Genomic DNA, 20,722 nt, shown 5'->3' with positions numbered 1-20,722 from the left:
GCTGTGCAGCTGAAAGGCTGGATGAAAAAGCACAGGAGCTTAGGGCAGCGGGCAGGGCAGCTCCACCTGCAACTTCCCCAGCACGACTCTGCTTGCAGGGCTGTGCTGGGCCTGAGTCACCAGCACCTCTGTGTCTCAGCCAGACCCGTTCCTCAGGGCCACGCTCCCTCTGCTTCCACACTTTCAAGCAGGGAAGCTAGTGGAGCAGGACAAGTGAATCCTTTTGACTTCATGAACAGGTCTGCTGGATTTCATGAAAAATGCGATTTCTCTGCTGCCATGGAATCCCTGAACGCTGCTCAGGAGACACACCAGCCTGCTCCAGGCAACACACGCCATGCAGCACCACGGTCCCACGTGTTACTAATTAGCAAAACTAATCCAAGCGTGGTTGCTGAGCTCCACCCCAACCTGTACTCTCGGTAGGGTCAGCTGCAGTGCAGATCAGGAGAAACCTTACCTTCCCAAAAGCCTTCTGGTGGTTTCCCACACTGCTTCACCCAGAGGTCAGACGAGCACCAGTGCCAGGAACGAGAAGCCGCAGCAGCACCAATTAGATCAGTTAAATGCGTGGAGTACACCCGGACTCTTACTGCGGCTGGGCCAGCTGGAGTGCCCTTTCCCAAAATGTTACAATTACTTGAGAAATTAAGATATTTCCTTAACTCCTCACTGCTGCAGAGCAGTCTCCTAGGCTCATCATTTCCCCCAAAAGAGAAAGTAAGGATGGGAGATGTCACCTGAGAGAACCGAGGCAGGACAAGTGCTCTATGAACAGGAGCAGCTAGCAGGACCTGGGATTTTTTCTTTTCAGAGCTGACGATGTCATCAGCATGCGTCAGACTGAGAGTTAGCATACACTATAAAGTCATTTAAGAGCAAGTATGTCTATAAAGGCTGAAGAAAATGACAAAGTAGCAATAATCACAGATATAAAGAGGGACCACCATTTAAAGCCATGGCACAGGACAGATCAGTGCTGAATCGGCAGCTAGTTAGATTTTGGCCTAACACCTTTGCAGTGGTCCCTCAAAAGGAGCTGAGTGACATTATCCACAGAGCAGAGTTCCGTATTGTCCCACTGCAGGAGTGAGAGATGCTCCAGCCTCCTCGGAGCTTTTAGGCTGACTGGTATCAAGTAGCCCGGCTGTTGCTATCCACCTCCTCAAGCACTTTATTTCCAGGAAGACGCCTCCACTTGCGCTTAAATGTGCAGCTCACTCCCAGTAGTGCTGTTGCACAGCACCAGCTGAGAAGAGCTGCGTGTGTGCAGGTTACAGGTCACTAGTGCAGCTGGGTGTGCAAACAGACGACTGGCAGAGGCCAGCCGAAGAGCTAACCCTGCGTTCAAAAGCGTGCATTTAAAGGATTCCCTAAGGAAAAAGCTTTACATGTCACCAACGGACTTTTCTCAGGTACGGTGTGTTGAACCCTACAATATGCAATGACTCATGGCAAGTTAAATAGATATTTATAGTTGCATTTCTTTTAAGTCCTGCAACGACAATATATTTTAAGTATGCCCTCAACAAAAATGAAGAGAACCAGTGTTCTCTACTACAAATCTGGGAGGGTGTGTGTGGGGAAGTCTCTCTGCAAAGGGATGAGTAATTAAGTATTCACACCATTTGGAAACCATGAATCAACTCACACAATCCAAGATCTGTGCATTTAATAAAAGTAAGTGGTGATTTTGCCACCACGAGTTTTTTGCCACTAGTACGGCAAAGATAACAGACACAAACAACTGATAAAATTTTTTTTTATTATTCACTTTTGAATTCTTTTACACTTTCCTGATTATTTTGTGTAAGGTGAAACTAGAACTGTTTAAAAGACATACACGAATCTAGTACATCAATAACCAGGTATTTCTTTTTGCTATACTATTCTCACAACCACGTGTGTGCTAGGCAATATAACCGTCACAGAAGCAAACTTTAGGCAGAATACTGGTCAGTAAAAACAAAGCGAAAAGAGCTACCAGATATACAGACAGGCTCGGTTCCACATTCACTACTGCATTTATCAAGCGCCAAGTATTAACTGCACAATTTGTTCAGCTAGTAGAAGGGAGTTTTAAAATCAGTGCATGAAATTCTCTTCAGCAGACAGATGGACAGACAAACAGATGGATCCTATACCTAAGTGGAATGTGAAGGTAGGGGGATGATACCGCGAGACTGATAGGTGACTATTCCTAATCTTTTCCACTGCATTATTCACGCAACTCTTACTAGGTTTTATTTAATGGGACGTTTGAAACGTAACTAGGTGAGGACGTTTGGAGCTCAAATATTACAAGTTACAAGCATCACAAATGTGTAGGTCTGCATTCCAGTACAATAAATGGGAAATCCTGAATATTTGAGCCAGATCCTGGTACTACCAAAAAATGGCAGGCAAGAGCTGAAGACTGCAACAGCACTAGCAGCTCTCAAACACCCAGGAAAGAAACCTGTCCTCGAGCAGACTCAGGTCTCACCCACCATCCTGACATCACCCATAACCAAAGAAAGGATGACGCGTATGTGGGAGTCCAAAATTGCTTTAATGGAGTTTAAACAGGTGAGAGGGTCAAGGATGAACGGAGTCCAATGAGAGAAAAATTTCTATAAAGTGAACTTAAAGATGGCTCAGTGGATTACTTAAGAAGTTTTCAGGTAAATTCAAAGCGGGAATACCATGGAGATTTCAATTCACCTAAGAGTAAAGTAATGCAAAAGTGGCAGATCACTTCATGGTATCATCCAAACTAATAAGGCCATTCAAAAAATTGAATCTTCTCCTATTGCAAGTCCATGGTAGTGAACCAAGAATTCTCACTACTGAAGAATATCTAAGGTATAATTAGGTACGTTATTGCTGTGGGAAGGGGCTTAGTCATGCATGTCATATGAGCATGAAAGCGCTTTTAGAAGTCAAATCCCAGTTATCTGCCAGTGTAAAGAATTTGGAAATCAAGCTGCTAACTCCCCCATCACCCTCCTCCCCAAAACAAACCCCATCCCCAGAAAGATAGGATTGACAAAGTGAGCTTTTGACTGAAAGCGGTGCCTCAGACTTGGTTACAAATGTCTACAGAGTGTGCCTGTTAAACTAATTCATAGCAGTGTCACTAACTGGAATGCCATACATCGGATTGTTTTCCTTCCATGCCCCAGTGTCACAATAGAATCTCTATAACTTTCTGTACAACTTTACAACAGAATTGTACTTCGACTATTTTGGTGCCAAATTAAGCTCGCCAGAGTTACATAATTGATGTCTACTTTTCTACCAATAAGAGTTTTGTAAAGCCAATTGCAATCACAAAACCCATAATCACAGTGTTCAGTTAAAAATATAAACACGGTAATCATAACTGTAAATGTTCGTAATAGGAAAGTTCGGAATGCCATTATAATAACCAACCTCCGCTTTAAGTACACAGAACACCAACCAACTGTTTTTACCCCACAGACAGTTTTTGCTACGTTGAGGTTGTGAAAGTCGATGTACTATTCTTTTTGCTTGTCGCACAAAGGGGTATATGTGTAGGATACAGGGTGACATTGAACATATAGTGAAGCGTGACAGCCATTAGTTCTCTCCCTCCCCAGCATCCCCTTCATCTCCCTGGTTTTCCGACGTCCATAGCTGTAAGAAAATACAAACACGTGTTTACACTGAAAGCACGCAGTTAATTACAATTGTCAGGAAAGGGAAGACAGCATAGCTAGCAGTAGCTGGGCAATTTTCTTAGCTAAGAGCAATACAGAACTGAACTTAACAGTAAAGCTAAAGAGTAATGAACTAGAAAACGGGCAGAGGATTACAAGTAAAAAGCCAGCAAAAGTTTGCAAGCTCAACAAAGACAAGCTGGCTGTTGAGAACAGACAAACTGGACTTTCTGTTACAAAGAAGCTGTTTGTTACAGTGGTTAACAAGTGATTTCTGGTTTAAACAAGCAAGTCTAACTGGTCTGGTTACAAAAAATAGTGCAGTTAAGACATGCAGTTAATGCCTCAGAAAAGGCTTTTAATGGCACAGAACTACTCAAGCCTTCAGATGTTGAGTCCCACATAGTGGAGTCCAGCAGCCTAAAGAAGTAACAGCGCACAGTGCAGCCGTTTGCCCCCCGATACTTACAGTGAGGTTGTCCCTAAGCAGCTGCATGATGAGAGTACTGTCTTTGTAAGACTCTTCGTTCAGCGTGTCCAGCTCTGCTATCGCTTCATCAAATGCCTAAAAATATGCAAGACGGCACTTTCATGCTCTGCGCTCTGAATTCGCTTCTGCTTACACAGAGCTTACAAATTTGCTACATTACTATTCAAATTCTGTGACAAAAGCTTCCAGCATTTTTCTTTTACACCAAGAGAAGAAAAGTAAACCAAAGTGAGCACCAGATCACTAGACAACCAGTGGGAAAACAGAAGTCTTCAGGGGGGTCCAGATGAAAGCCCAGAACAACTTTACTACCATGGCAATACCAAGTACTGAAGAGGCAAGCGCACACTCTGTCATACTGAAGAATGATTCACACAGCTTGAAGTCAGGTTTAACACCGCCACTTAAAAGCAATACTTTCATTAAAAATGAAGGCCTCACTGATTTAAATTGGCAGTAAAAGACAAAGGTGCCATTAAATTGATATATGTATTGCATGTGAGTAAGTAGGAAAGAAAATGGAAGACAAGGGTTTTTTGACGGTGGCGTAGAAGGTTTTGGATTTCTTTTCAAAACAGCATAGGAAATCAGGTATGTTCCACTAGAGATTTATAAAGCCATTCTTCCTATTGATCTGTTAGACATCAAAGCCCATGCTGCAAGTCTGAGAGCTGAGAGCCATGAATGAGTGCTATTTCTTCATTCCGGTTTCAAATAGATATAAGCATATCAACTAAAAAAGCAGGAACAGCAGCTTTGCACAGCAAAACATTACTTGTTTCCAAGTATTATTAAAGCGTATCTTAAAACACAAAGATTCACCTAACACCATATTATTCAAGTTACTACCAGGTAACTTTCACAGATGCAAAAAGCTCCATTTAGAAGGCTCTAACGCTATTTTAAGGAGAAGGCTAACACAAAAATGACTAGCTATTTGTTTGGCACAACCCACCACACAAGCTCTTTTTGGTCTCTGCAGAGAGAAGCGCACACACACAGACACACAAGGACATCTAGGGCTACGATCATAGTCACAAAGATGACACTTCATGTATTTGCTAAGTGTTCAAATTTAAGTAAATATTTCACTTTAGAAGTGCTAAATTAATCCAAGTGTTTTCAAATTTGACACAAGCGCATTTTAAGAGAGTTACATGGACATAAGACGAGGCATTTTGTCTCCCCTTTCACTGGATCAACTGCACTAGCAAATGAGCTTTTCTTAAAGCTAAGCTAGTCTAGCTAACTTCCCTGAAAATATATTTACGATGACAATAATTTAAAGATGACAGCATTTTTAAGGAATTTGATATGAAAAAGAACAATCATCTACAAAGTGCTACTGCAACCGTGTAATTATGTCCTTAGCCTCCACAAAAATTGGTAATATGAGGAGTCTGCTTACCGTCTTTGCCAGATTACAGGCTTTTTCAGGAGAATTTAGTATCTCATAGTAGAAGACAGAGAAATTTAGAGCCAAGCCAAGTCGAATGGGGTGTGTTGGCTGCATCTCTTTCTTGCTAATTTCAAATGCCTCCTGGTAAGCTTGCTGAGAATTTGCTACTGTTGCTGCAAGAAGTAATTACAATCATATTAACGCACAGTACATCACTGTACTTCACAGGGGAAGCTATTATATTCTTGGTTTAGACTATTGTGCCACCAGAAATTCATACAATTACATATGCACAGACACTTCTTTCAATGTTTTTTAGATATAAAAGCCTACCACTGGCTGAACTATTAAGGCAGAAATATTTGTTCAGATAAAGCTTTGAGCTATGGAAATTAAATTCAACATTTTAAAAGTCCTAAAATGAAGTTTATTCAAAATAAATTCCAACCAATCCGAATGCACATAAGCTCTACCTAAGTCAAAGTGTACTGTGATTAAACACTCACTTTCAGCCTAGCTGAAGAAGTAGTTGTTCTGAATAACAAATCCAGACAAAACCATATGGGGAAGAAGAGGTATCTAAACTACCTATTTAAACTGAAGGAAACATTTAGCAGGTAGGTCGTGAACTTTATATTTCAGTTTGGGGTTTCAGAGGAAAGACAACAATCCCTTCCTGGCTAATGGGTAACAAGCTCCAGAATGGCGTCGAACTAAGTTTGCAAGACATGGACTACATCGGACACTCACCAGGAATTCAAGCACAGTTCTGCATTGCTTTAACATTTCAGGATTAACTGGCTTCGGATCCAGTAACCCAATATCCCATATTTGCATGCAGAAAGCTTGCAAATAGTGAAGACTTGTGAGCTAAATTCATGGTTTAAACAAGATGACAGCATTTTCCATGAGAAAAAACACATTCTCCAGGAAAAGGAGTTTACACTGCCAAATATGCTTGAAAATCAGCCACTGAGGTCGAGGGCTGCAAGCAGAATTTGACTGGTTTGATGAACGTCTGTCAATCATTTCTATTAATTTCAGTGAAGTCTTTCTCTAAAAGTGACTTGCACTGCACCCGTCTTCAATACTGTAGAGCAGTAGCGAAAAGAAGCAAATACTTCATGTTAGGGGAAAAGTACACAAGTATTTTTTATACTTTACTCTGCTCGGCCCCCAGCAGAATGAGAGATTTCATCTCTACTTACTTTGCTTATTGTCCCCAGATGCCACCTCTGAGAGGTATCTGTAGTAATCACCTTTCATTTTCAAATAGAAGACCTTGCTCTCTGGCTGCGTGGCATTGACAATAAGGTATTTATCCAGGAGTTCCTGAGAAAGGAAACATCACTTTTTTTTCTTCCAAGTCATAAAAATAATGTCTGAAACAGAGCCTTCGTTACAATGGTAAGCATGAACTGTTAAAACATTAACAATGACTTATGTATGCTCATGCGTTAATCACTTTGCCTACGCTGTCTAAACTCAGAAAAAAAGAGAAACTACTTGCATCCTAATGCAGAAAGCAGAAAACTTGCTGTGTTTAGGCTACCCACAATTCACTCCTGCAGAACCTAATGGCTATCAGGGCTTAAGACTGCAAAGATTTTCCTTGAAATACACTGATGCAAACCTATGTCTACAACCAAGCTAATGACAAGCAGCAGCTTGACATTAGCACAAGTCTGGTCACTTTTGCTGCCACAAACTTGAATTCTACACAGAGCAGTGAAATTATCCAGAACAAACTGATTCTATCTGCAACTCTAGCTGAAAAGCTGAATAGTGGCACAGTCAGCACATGTGCATTCAGAGAGAGATGCAAAGGCTGACACTACTGATAGCAACGGCTCTTGACAGATCTTTAGCAAACTGAACAGCAATAAAAAGAATCCCTCTCGTCTAAGTGAAAGAAATAGCAAAACAGGTTTGGAGGAAGAAGTGCGTATCTTTTCCATCCCAAAAAGGTACTAAACAAGCCTCAGGACATCAGCATTCGTTAACGATAGAATTTAAATGGTAGGCTTTTTAGCAGGACTCATGCCAGTGCCCCAGATCTAAATTTGTTTTCATGGTGATCCCTAGCCAGCAGCTAGTGGTCTTCAACATTGCCTTGTTTGCTTCTTTCTATTAAAAAAAATAAATGCCCTTTTAGAACAAATTTCCTAAGAAACAAACTAGATGACTTGAGAGCTAGAATTGGACCCAAGTATGTGGCTATGCAAAATTATTCCCCTGCTAAGGTGCTGCAGTGTCTACAGCACTAGTAAGATTCCTTAAGCCTCTCTGAGGAATGCTGCAGTACTAACTACTGTTATTTTTGCTGTTGGATTATTACCAGAACATCATTGCAGATATCCTGCAATTCAGCCTCAATTTTCTCACGATATTCTCTTCCCATCTGCTGTTTCTTCTCATTCCTCTCTGTTTTCTGTTCAATGCTGGAAATTACACGCCAGGACGAGCGACGGGCACCAACCACGTTCTTGTAGGCGACTGAGAGTAGATTCCTTTCTTCATTGGACAGTTCATGTCCTTGCTCAGTGACAGCCTTCATAGCAGCAGCCATGTCATCGTAACGCTCAGCCTGTTCAGCCAGTTTGGCTTTCTGTACCAACTCACTTTTATCCATGGCTCTCCTGTAATTAGTGGGGAATAAAAATTGAGAAAAATGTCTCTTGATTGTCTGCACTGTGGAGGTTAATGCTGAAGGGTGAAGCAGAACTCAGAGTCACTAATAAGTGGGAAGTCTATCAACTCTAACAAAGTAATATGAAGGGTTTCTTTTTAAAAATTTATATGACCTGTTGCCAAATATGTATAATTTCTATGTGTAAATGACTAATCACAATCCTGAAGATATGTAAGCATTATTCTTCAAAATGCACCAAAATTCATATTGGCATTAAGCACAGCACATCAATATGTTCCCTATGTAAATCTCTCCCCTTTCCTATATGGCCACAGTTCAGCCTGGGAGACACTGCATGTTCTAAGCTAGACACCACCAGTTTTGTTTGTTTTCTGGGGTTTTTTTTGTTTTCCCCTCACTATTATACAACAGCAACTACTTAGGAGCACTGAAGCACTGGACAGCTCCTCCTGACACCAAAGATTTTTTGCACACTACAGGAGATGTTTCTGTGCGTTTAAATAAACCATACCCAGTAAAGCTGTAGTTGTTGGCAACTATGGAAAGTACATTTATACTATTCTGCCAGAAAATTGTTTTTTTTTATACACGCATCAACATACATATAATGGACAATTCTGCATAGCTAGGGTGGCTGCACTCTCAGGTTTTCAAGACCTTTCAAATAACACTGACATTCCCAAAAACCAAATGAGATGTGGCCCGCGTGATGGTCACTACTGCAAAACTAATTGCTTATATGGAAACAACTTGTTTGTCATTTCTAATAATGCAGTTTAGCAACTGAAGCCAAGAAAAACATGTGATCACAAGGCCCCTGAAGAGCTTCAGCAATGAAAAATGAAGTTAGTAAGGAACGTGTCAGTGAGGCAGCTTGAGTGTTGACTACTTCTACAAGATGATGCTAACATATAGTTAACTCGGTCATTGAGCTGCCAACCTTATACTCAACCACTTAGGGCCAAATTCATAGGAGAACTTAAACAAGTTTCTTTGTCTTTATCAAAGTAAGTGGACCTTAATACCTCACAAACTCCCAGATGCCCCAAATTAATCTGTAAAATTTCTCCAGGTGCATAGGTTCACTTTTGGACAGACCCCGAACTGTTATTCTTGCCATTACTGAGCAATAATGTTCCTCTCCTACTCCCTAAATCTCAGTCAGGACTCTCACTGTCCAGATGAGAAGTTTTCAGGCTGAGACCTAACAGCCTAAAAACAATTTCTAAAAGAACAATAAAAAGCAAACAAGAACAGTAAATTTACAACTGCCTTTCACAGGTTTCTGTTAATTCGACAAGCATCTACAGCCCTATTAGAAAGAACCAACAGGCTGAAAGCGATTGCTGTAGCCTTTTCCCTGGGCCCTCTCCTTTGAAGATCCCAGTCTGACAGCCTCCTGATGGAGAACACCCCGCACACACTGCTCAGCTTGTATTTTAATCCAAGTTTCACCTACCACACTATTACACAGGGAAACCAGTCCCCTATACTAAATCCTCAACCAGGACACTGAGATGCAGACCCAAATTCCCATTGTGCGTATGAGCAGTTTCAGAGTTTCCTACTGCCAAGGACAGAGTCCTAACTACAAAATTATTTTGGGATAAGCGTATTCAATCCCTCCAGCTGAAGATACTCCACTTCAGCAAAAAAATTCACCCAAGTTATCAAGTCAAACATTGTTATTTCACCCAGCAACCAAATGTCCTACCTGCTATACATTTGCAAGTCACACTCCTGCTTGCGTTTGATCCTTTGCATATCTAGCCTAATACATTCATCTACATAAGGCACTCAGTAAGGATATGTAATGCTAAAACCAGCCTCCTGGAAAGAGACCTCTTGCATACTTGTAAGTAAAATTCAGCTGCAGTTCTGTTCCATTTCAAACACTGCGTTTAAACTAGCGGATTCTGGCGCCTATTAAAAGGTGACACAGACTTCAGATCGAAGCCCTCAACAAGACAGACTGACTGTGGGTAGCAGTGTGACAAGTTTTGTAAGGCATGATTAATTTGGCTCTGTCTTCCCCAAAAGGCTTTTACCATGGGGATATGCTATATTATCATTGGGTTCTGCAGGCTTATCAAAAGGATAGCTCTTGAGGATGGAAAGGGATAAGTGGAATTTGTGATGTGCATTTTTTCTCCCGACTCTGAAGCGTATCATAGTACCAACACATAAAAAGCCTAAGGAAATCATCAGACCGTTTACCATTGGGAATCCATCCCACTTTTCACTGTTGAGTCTATCAAACCTCGTAAACTATTCCCTTAACTCAGCACTAAATTTAGACTATGTGCTGAACGCAGGAAGTAATTTGTCAGTGGCATTTCTCTACCCACTCACTAAAATCTGAACATGAACAAAGTACACCTGAAGAATGTTTTGTAAGTTACAAGAGCCAACTTTAAATGACAGGACATTTAAACAGAACAGTTTCAGAGCAGTTCTAGTTTTCACACAGCCTGCATAGCTTCTAGAACCATTTCTACTGTAGCTGTCTATCTTCTCCTCTTCTTCTTATGGAATGTGATTATTATGTAGAAAAAGCCTGCTTGTTGAAATCCAGAGGCAAGTATCTCCAACAGAGTTTACATTTTGCCATTGAAAGGTCAGTTTTATCTTTGATCTGTACTTTGCCAATAGTGGTCTAATTTGTAGACAAGTCATCCGTGCAGAATTCTATTTACAAACAACATAGAGTTTAGTTTAGAAATGGTGCAGAGTTTCTTTTATCAAGCTCACTGACATATTTATCTTTAGATGTAAGTTACTTCATGGCGGTCAATGGGTTCATATAAGGACACATGAAGGAAATCACAGAGGGACCTGCAAGGGCATAAAGACGTAGTGGATAAAAGAGATCCAGAAACCAGTTTAACATATCAATTATACAGGCAAAATACCAGCACAAAGCATCAAAATGTTGTTTCTCATCAAACAACTTTCCTCGGTAATGTAACTAATTTATGCACATCTTAAATGTAACGCAAACTGATTACTGAAGATGGAGCTCCTCCGAAGTGATTTAGTTTTGACATAAAAGTTCAGTATACAGGGGCTTGAGTTGTTTAATTAATTCATCTTAATATCTGTACTGTTAGTAGGTTTGCTATGAAACACAAAGTGTTATTCAATAACATGGATTTAACGGAACTTAAATGCAGTAAGAAAATCATTCCCCACATAAAAATACCTGCAATCGACAGTAAGCCTACAATTATTTCGTTCACAGGGTGCTGCATAAAGGAACACTTAAAATCCTTATTTGATTCTCCACTGCTTACCTTGTTAGAAGCTTGGAGAGAGCTTTGCAGAGCTATGCTGGCTTGAGCTCCAAAAGAGGGAAGTGTTTGCCAGAAGGAAAAAAGATACAAGGAAAGGAGTGATGTTTGAAAAGGCAAAGAAGCAACTATCAGTTATAACTGGTCCCTCCCGTACAGGAGATGAAAGCCAAACTCTAACAATGGATCAGTGTGCCACAGTCTGAAACAAGCAAAGCCTACAGCTAAAAATACTCCTAAGGCCACAAACAGAAGCCATCTAACAAGGGTTACCTGCAGCTAGGAGCAAAACACACAAAGGTGATGAACAGGAGGCCAACAGGAATGATCTATTCTAGCACTAATGAAGCCATGCCACATCGGCAAGGGGGAAAGAGGGAAGATGGAAAAAGGAGCAGAGACGTGCAGATCACAGCCATGGAGGAGTCCAGAAAGTTGCCCGTTCTAAGCAGAAGATTCTCATATTAGATGCGTTGATACATTTCAAATTCTTAAGAGACTGTCTTCTTAAGAATCTGTCAAACCATAACTTAGTAGGCCTCCAAAATGAAGTGGCTGGACACTATTTAGGATAAGGAATGCCAATGACTAGCCAGCAGTTGCAGCCAATAGTACCAGCTGCCAGAAATTTGAATCACCCTAAATCCCACACTCAAAACGTAGGTTTTTTAATTATTATTTTATTTCTCTATCTCCCATTCAGCCTAAGTTCTTTCACTCTTACAAACGCAGAATAGCATATATACACGTACTAAAAGTTACAAGTGCTTACTTCCTGCCCCCAGAAAAGCGTTACATCTGTGTAGACATGACTCTGAAACATATTCCAAAGCATCAAAGGTAGAGGTCAGAACCTGCAAAACACATTAGTTTGTAACTGCCTTGCTACTGCCAGTGGAAGACGCAGTAAGAAGGGGATGGTGCGACCATCCTGGGAACAGCACCTGAAGTCAGGACGCCCACAGAACTTTCAAGAGCGGATGGACACACAGAACTGGACGTTTACATCTCAGCAACAGCAGAGGAGTAAAACATACAGATGTTCTTCAGAAAACTGCAGGAGCTTGAGGAGAACTACATCTTGCTGCTCAGCAGTTACTACATCTGCTTCATAGTTTTTATTGTTTCCAATCTTAATGAGCTGTTTAGGACAAAGCCAAAACAGATCAGAAATAACTGTGTTTAAAGTCTGCAGAAATCAAATGAAAACTGACACTGAAAAAAATCTGGCTTATATAACATATTGAACTGACAAGACAATACTAATAAGCCTACGTTGGCCTGAAGTCTGCTGCTCTCGATGACCTGTTCTTCTGATGCTAATTAAGTCATTGATTTTTGTGTACTGTTTTTCTCTTTATAGCAAGCATTAGAATCTATCAGACAAACACTTCCACGTTGTAAAATATTAGTGAGAAAGCAGTGTCATTACTGGTTTGACATACTGGTCTCTAATGAGTCAAGTAGGGATGCAGGTTAACAGACCTGCATGTTTCACTGTGAAAAATGAATGTAAAACCAGATTTGGTGAAATGGGATGCAATCGTACTTCTCAGTCACAAACTCTGTAAGTCCATTCAAATTATAACAGGAAAAGCAGCAGACTGGTACAAAATTTGATGTTCAATCTTCCAACAATGTGTGAACATACCTTATTTGATTTCTGGATGGGCAATTCATTCCAAAATTAAACATTCACATGAGGTAAGCGGTATTTCAAATTACAGTTCTATAATTAGAGAGAGTAAGAGCTTTGGAGGTACTACTTCTAAAACAAATGGAAAATTCTTCCCCATAATTCAGGTACACACATGCTGACACAAGTATGTGCATGATGTTGATGGCATTCACTCTCAAGTAGACATCTCTCCCAACAGATATTCTTTATAGGAAAGGAATCAACTCTCTTTAAATGGAGTGCAAGAAACCTTCCTTGCAAGTATTAGGCATTTCACTTCATTAGTTGTGTTTCTCTGTTTTGGTTCCCTCAAAGGCTACCACATACTGTTAAATAGCTGATTAGAAAATGAATGTGACTGGTAAGATCTGAACAATGAAACCTTCCACAACTGTCAAGAGTTTGGGTATAACAATGAGTTCAGTAAAATATACCACAAACAAAACAAGGGAAAAAGGACAATTACTTCATAGTTGTGATATTCTTGCTGACCTTGTGCAGCACATAACTTTAGCCTCCTCTGCATTTACTGATTAACTGTATACCCTTCAGCTCAAATCTTTGTGCAAATGTTCAGATAAAATTAACACTCTATAAAGCCATGCCTAAACCTGCTCTGGCCATCTTCTGCCATCATTACTTGTTGCTTCCTAAAACTGACCAACATAATTTTTGAATAAAATGACATTCAACAGTTTTCAATCTCCATAGGCAATTATGAAATTTCTATGACAAGTACCAATAGTGAGTAGAAATACTGATACTGTGCGGACAACTGAAATTCAGTGACAGTAGCCTTGTTCTTCTTAACGTCACTTAAATGAGGGACCGCAGGAGAGAAAGCACTGCACTGCTACATAGCTATGGCACTTCGCAGAGGACAGCTGCTGGTGGAGACAAGCACGCAGTTCCAAAGTACAATATACTTACATGGTAACACCTAGCAGAATTGGTTTTGGCTAGAGTCCAGGTGGAAATAGTGAGTTATCCCAAAAAATCTTCCCCCAGGCATAAAGTTCATGCCAAACTAATGTATTCATATCACAGGTAAATCGCTTTTGTTAATAATAAACTGAGAGTATTTATATTACAGGGTGGGGCAAAAAGTGCGGCCATATAAAAGACACACTACTATAACGCCTAGTCTTACTGGGATGTATTCGGATACCAAACGGATTAGAGTACTAGCTTTTTACCTCATTATTCAAATCATTATTTACTTAACTCCTCCTCATTTGAGTTTATTCACATGCAGCACAAAAAGCTGCATACTGGCAAAGGCCTGCTTAGAAAAAAAAAAAGACTCAACATCAAAATAGCAGAGATCAGAACATGCGGTACTGACATAATGAGGTTGAGAAAACTGCACTAGGCCCATCTGTCCAACGAGTCTATCACTTTATCGGTACCAATTTAATAAACAAAACATTATACAGGCTATATTTTTGCAGTCCTTTAATATGAAGAGTGAAAAAGGCACTAGCATTCTTGTTTTCTTTTCTAGACCAGTTTATGTCTCATTATTATTATTTTAAAATAAAAGCAAGCTTTTCTTTTCACAAGGAAGTATTAAAATTTGACTGAGGTATCCTGCAGCAGTGAACGTGTAAAGACACAAATATTCCTACAGTCACTGAAGTTACAAAACCTTACAAACGTTCTCAAACTCTCTGAAATTTTTACGTAGGAATTTAGCTTTTATGGTGTTGCATGATGCACAGTTTGTTTTCCTACCACCAGAAGTTATTTTCACTATTAACAAGGAATTTACCTGAAAACAACCAATTTATATTGTGATCTTTGTGTCAGATGCATGTTTGCTCCCATACGCTAAGACAGTGACTGTATGCCACTGACATTTGACCATCCCAATTAATATCTGATTATACATACCTCAAATAAAACCTATGGTTGTTAGTTTCGGGTCACTGCCCAGCCTTTTTGTAGACTGGGGCTGGCTTGAAGCAACCTTCTTTCCCTCTGGAGTCCTCCCTAACCTCATCTCTATTTCCAGATAGACGCAAATAATCAAAATTTGAGAATAATAATAAAATGATTTGCTTCCTTCTAAAACGTTCGTGACATGTCCATGATCGCCTCTGGTCCTACGTGAGCAGGCTCATACAAACCGGCACAGACATGGCACCTCACGCTCAGCATTTCGGCCGAGCTCCCCGTTCGGTGAAGCTGCGAGGAGGCCCCAACCCCTCTCCCGGTTCGGGGTCGTGAACGCAGGAGCCTTCGGGAAGAGCAGGGCTGTGACCGGTACCGACCCTGGCGTGGAGGGGCTCGCTTCCCTTCCTGCCCCGGCCGCCGGGCAGGGGAGCCCTTCCCCGCCGCTGGCCGCCCGGTACAGGTGTGCGCGGCCGGCCTCGCCCTCCGGGGAGCAAGTGACTCACTCAGGGCGGGGCAGGGCCGGGCGCTCGGGGAGGAGGCGGCACCGCCCGCTCGGGCTCCGCAGCGGCAGCCGCGGGAGGGTCACACCGTTACTCGGAGCGGGAAGGAGGGGGGCAGGACCCGCCGCGCCCCCTCCCGCGGGGACCCTCCCGCAGCGCGCCGGAGGCAGCCCCCGCGGCCTGCTGCGGCCTCCGACGCCCCTCCCCGCCGCGGGGCTGCGCCGGCCCAGCCGGCGGGGAGGAGCGGGCCCGGCCGGCGCGGAGGCGGGGGGCAGGCCGGGGAGGCGGGGGGCAGGCCGGGGAGGCCTCCCCCGCACACTCCTGCGGGCGCCAGCGCGGCCGCAGCGGCCCGGCGCGGCCCAACCCCAGCGGCGGGGGAAGAGGGGGGAGCCCGGGCGGGGCCGGCGGGGAGGGGCCCGGGACCCTCACCTGGCGGGGGCGGCGGCACCGCGGCCTGGATCCCGGCGGGCGAGGCGACTCGGAGCGCGGCGGCCGCTCGGCGCACGCACACACACCCTGCGGCGCTGCGGTCCCGCTTCCGGCGCCGCCGACACGCCCCTTCCGGCGCCAGGGGGCGCCACCGCCCCTCCCGCCTCCCCATTGGGCCGGCGGGCGCCAGCCGGCTCTCAGTTGCTATAGCGACGGGGGGGGAGCTGAGCCCCCTCCGCTCTCCCCCGCCCACCCGCCTCGATGGGGGGAGCCGTGCGCGTCCCCCCCGCCCCCCGCTGCGCGCGCTCCCGCCCAGACGCGCGCCGCCGCCATCCCCGTCGGCCTCCGCGGCCGCCGCCGTTCCGCCCCGGGCGGGCCCGGCTCCGTCACCCAAGGCCCGGCGGAGGGAGCTCGGCCAGGCCGGAGGGAGGGCGGCTCTCCCAGCGCGGCGCTCCCTCAGCGAGCCTGAGGTGGCCGAGGGCCTGGCGGACCTGGCGGCCCCCGCCTGCTGCATGAAGCCACCCCGGGCTCCTGAGGGAGGCAGGGCCTGCTCGTTCGGTCACACCTCGGCACCCTGTAGCCTGTGAGCTCTGTGTCTTGTTTGAGCTCGTTTCGATGCCTGGTGCGACTCTGGTCAATGCCGACCGCAATAGAGGGGTGGGATGGGTGTCTAGGGGGGAGAGCTGCCCTGGCTGGGAGGTGCAGCATCCTCTCGAGCAACAAGAAGACAGCGTTTTGGGTTTTCTTGCCATTTCTCACTACTGTTCTCTGGCTGAGCCTCACAATAAGGGACATCTCCGCAGGCAGTGGGTGTCATTCTGCGCACCGTCATATAAGTAAAAGTTCACAAGTGCTTTGAATTGCAAGGTCACCTTTAAACACTGTTTTAGCAGTGGCTCCTCCCTACAATTTAAACTGCATGTTTTCACTGAAAAAAACAAGATCCTTATTGGCTAGATAAGTTTTATGCAACGGTAATAAATGACATTTACTAGAGAAATGGAGAGAGAGAGCATTTTTGGGGCATGAGGAAAAGTCTAGCTTGGTCTCCAACAAGGAATCCAAAGAAAAGAGTTCAATTTTATAATGCATGTAATTCTTTTGGATAAGAAGTGACTGAACACACAACCCCCCCGCTCCCAAGTTTCAAGTTCACAGCAGCACCACTTGTCAAAGCACTATTATTGGGGCTGAAGGCAGTCTGCTCAATTACAGTATCCTGGAGCCCAATTTTCTCTTATCCTTTCAGACACAATCCTGGTCCTGTCAAAGACACTGTCAGATTCCTTTTCGGTGATGGAAGGACTTCATTAGTTTCCTGCTTAGTCTCAGTCCAAAGGTTAATTACTTTTGGAAAGTCAGGAGGAAAATGACTTGGCACCCGCGAGTTATCTTAAGCTGCAAACGCTGATTCAGCTAGATCGGTTACTGTCATCTCTCTCTCTTGTTCTTTTCTTTCCTAGGCTAAACTTGTTTTTTTTCCCTGATCTTCTCCATAGTCCCTATTTTCCAGGTTTCCGGCTGGGCCGTTCCCAGTGTTCTTGCTGAGGCCTTGGGAGTGCTGATTCATGACACTTGTATTCAACACTCCTTTCACCTATATCCCCATATAATACTTGGTTTGTAGAAGTGTACTGTCTGTCGCCTTTTCGTTTAGTCACCTGCTGTACCTCCCTCAACCTTCTCACCTCGCAGCCTACTCTAGCTCATCATTGCCCTGCCCACATTGTCACAGCTCCTACTTCCAGCAAGGTGCATCCAGCTCCCTTCGTGCTGCTGCTCCAACGTGTCCAGATCAAATTCTGATCATCACCTCTGAAGTGCTTGCAATCCTTCTTAGTTGGTATTTTTGGACCATGCATTCTGCATCTCACTATCCAGGTCGAGCAATTCAGCACTGTGTAGTCACAGAGGTGAAAATACCACTCTCTGCTTTTACAGAGCATGCTGCCACCCCTGCGCTGGGTCCCTGTTGTGCCAGAGGCCATTGAGAGACAACTGTATTAATAACATATTTCATTCCTCCGTGAGCTCTTCTCACCCTGGGGTCTTCCTCGTCCTCGTATGCCTGGTTTGGTGGAAGAGATAAGCAACGCATCCTGCAGCCTCTCCAGGCACAGAAGGGTGAAGGCTGGAACTAACACCAAACCTCAGCTCTGAAACATGTTGCAACAGCAGCAAGTCTTTCGAAGCGTCACCTTTCAGAGGAGGAAGTGCAAATCGGCTTGATGCGGCTCAAAGGATCTGAGACAGGAGATCCAAAACTTTGTGAAAGAACAGCCTTTATCTCAGGGACAGGCTCGATCCATGAATAAACAAGCTCAACACAGAGACCAGCCTGCCTGGCTCTCCAGTAGAAACCGCACTGCTCTGCGTTTTCCCAAAGAGACGCATTTCAGGTACATAAGCATGAAGAAGTACAAATGGTATTTGGCTTTAGCAGCTGGGCAGCGTTAACCCTGCTGTTGCTCTGCGGAGGGCAGAACGGCTGTGCTGAGAGCATGCTTGTTGACATGCTCGCGATGAGTTGCAGGCAGGCATAGAATAAAACGGCAAGGAAGGAGATCACAGGATTCTGCTCCAAGAAAGGAGACAGCCCGTGGCCGAGGTGGAGTCCCCTCGTTAGAGGAGTGGTTCATTACAAGAACTGTGAGACCTATGCTCTTCCCTGGCTACATAATAGGCTTCACCGTTAGAAAAGCCTCTTGCAGACATCTGAGGTGTGCAAGGACAGTTTGTTCCTGTCTTTTGCAACTGCTTTCGCTACAGAGAGAGGCTTTCAGTCTTCAAAATGCTTCTTTAGCATTAAGTTTACTTAGCATCAACAATAGTTAAAAGAAGGGAACAACCTCATTGTCAAAGATGGGCTGTTGCTGAACAAGGAGGGCTGGGTCTGCTCCCTGTGCAAGCAGCGACACTTAATTTGTTCCCAGCAGATGGCACAAGTGCTTGAGCTGCTTCAGTTGCTGCTCTCAACAGCAAGGTACCTGCCGTTCGGTGTCTGGCTTCTTGAACAAGAAAAGTGAACCTGGGATTTATAGCAAAATATTGTTTTTAAATTGATAAACTTTCATTCAGAAATAGAGTCCTGATGAGTTGCTCAATTTTTGTAATTTTTTCGGTCATTTTTGTTGACAGCAGTAGGTCTCAGATGATGTGGATACCAGAAGCAAACAGTTGATGGCACTGCATGATCACTGTCCCTGCAATTTATGTCTCCCTGGCTACCCATCAGTCTTTCTCGGAATGAAAAGGGAAGGTGTTACACTTTCATGCTGCAGGAAAAACACTCACAAAATATAACTGTTACCTACTAAGTGTATTTTATTTCTTTATTCTTCTGTTACTCATTTTCTCTATCTTCTGCTCTGTGTATGACAGTCTACAGCCTGGACATTTCAGTTGTTATAGAGCTGGATCTCTATAACAGATCACTAAATAACATATTAGGTGATGGATCCCAAATGGAATTAGCGTAATGGTTTATGACAGCTATCATGGCTGCCTTGCTGGAACTGATGGCTGGGATGTCCAGCAGAAGTCTGGTCAGTATATTAAGAATTTCATCATTTGTCAGTGCTGGTTGTGGTGCTGCTTTGAACTGTACACGGTGGAGATAAGAAGGAGGCTTGTACGGAAGCAACATGGAACACAAAAAAGGAAAACAATCAGTATTTTTTTCATGAATATTTCTGCAATAGGAAATTAAAAAAGCCCCAAGGGAAGAATTTCTACATTTCGTGTCTGTCTTGTATTTTCTCTGTACATAAACTGCTTGTGACATTACAGACAGCTGTGATGAAGTTAAAACTAAAATTAGATTAGTTAGAATTAAATTGACAACCAAACTGGGATCAGGGATAAACATCTTGCATAGAATAGAATTAATATTAGCATTATTATTAACTTTAATTAAAGCAACATTTAAAGCAAAGAGTAGCAGGTTTTCTTCATGGTCCCTGCCAGCTAAATGCTAGACTAAATACTTTGTTTGGGCATCTTTCAGTTCTTCCTTCTGTCCAAAGAATGCAAGAGGTTTAGTACAGCTTTTCTGTTAAATGCAATTTGGACTGAAGTTAAATGGCTATTTTAATTTGAAGGTGTTTAAAGGTCTGAAGGTGACTTTAGAGAACACAGTTAAGAGCATAATTGCAAAGCAACAAAGCAACATATAAGAAGTAACTGTGAGAGCATGAAAATATAAATGACCTAAATAGTATAAAATAGTATGATGGGAAATATGGGTAGAACAAATGTCTTGGATGGGATAGGAATTCAGTTCCAGGAATGCAATTTTGGCAGTAGCGTCCCAAACAGAGAATGCTATTTCTGGGGAAATGCACTGAACTCTGGGTCATGAATTAAACTCAGGTAATTTATGTTTGGCTCGTAAATAGTGGCAGTGCAAAAAAACAAGCAGAAATAGAACAGAGTATATTGCTGTAAATTTTGTAGTCACTGAGACCTGTAGAGTTGTCGTGTACATCTGATGCTAGGTAATGCCTAAAAAAAATTCAAGCCAAGGAACACATAGCAAGCCCTTCAAAGCTGCCAACTCAACGACCTTAAGGAAATCCAGTTTCAAAGCAGCGTGTTAAGAGAGGTTTGAAGAGGTAACTTCCCAAGCCCTGATCTTTATTTATTAGCTGTTTCTGACAAGCCCTGAAGAAAGGCAAATGTCTTGATATTTTGAAATTGCATGACAAGCGTTCATTTTATAGGAAA

At 43.3% G+C, this 20,722-nt stretch overlaps 1 protein-coding gene across 2 annotated transcripts; it reads right to left on the bottom strand.

The window, feature by feature from the left end:
• Positions 1-1,748: 1,748 nt before the first annotated feature.
• YWHAB (tyrosine 3-monooxygenase/tryptophan 5-monooxygenase activation protein beta) lies at positions 1,749-16,128 on the bottom strand. Of its 2 annotated transcripts, none has more exons than XM_075166448.1 (6): positions 15,998-16,128; positions 7,890-8,190; positions 6,760-6,883; positions 5,561-5,724; positions 4,132-4,227; positions 1,749-3,639 (listed from the first exon to the last, which is right to left on the bottom strand). In XM_075166448.1, exons 2-6 carry the CDS (start codon positions 8,181-8,183, stop codon positions 3,583-3,585), a joined length of 735 nt encoding a protein of 244 aa, XP_075022549.1. In that variant the 5' UTR covers positions 8,184-8,190; positions 15,998-16,128; the 3' UTR covers positions 1,749-3,582. The 2 variants fall into 2 exon arrangements, with proteins under 2 accessions (XP_075022549.1, XP_075022548.1); XM_075166447.1 differs by lacking the exon at positions 15,998-16,128 and adding an exon at positions 9,919-10,920.
• Positions 16,129-20,722: the final 4,594 nt, after the last annotated feature.

This window comes from Calonectris borealis, chromosome 17 (assembly GCF_964195595.1).
Source record: "Calonectris borealis chromosome 17, bCalBor7.hap1.2, whole genome shotgun sequence".
In the NCBI taxonomy this organism is placed as follows: Eukaryota; Metazoa; Chordata; class Aves; order Procellariiformes; family Procellariidae; genus Calonectris; species Calonectris borealis.
Note: the sequence above shows the minus strand (reverse complement) of the source record. Positions and strands in the feature narration are given on the sequence as shown.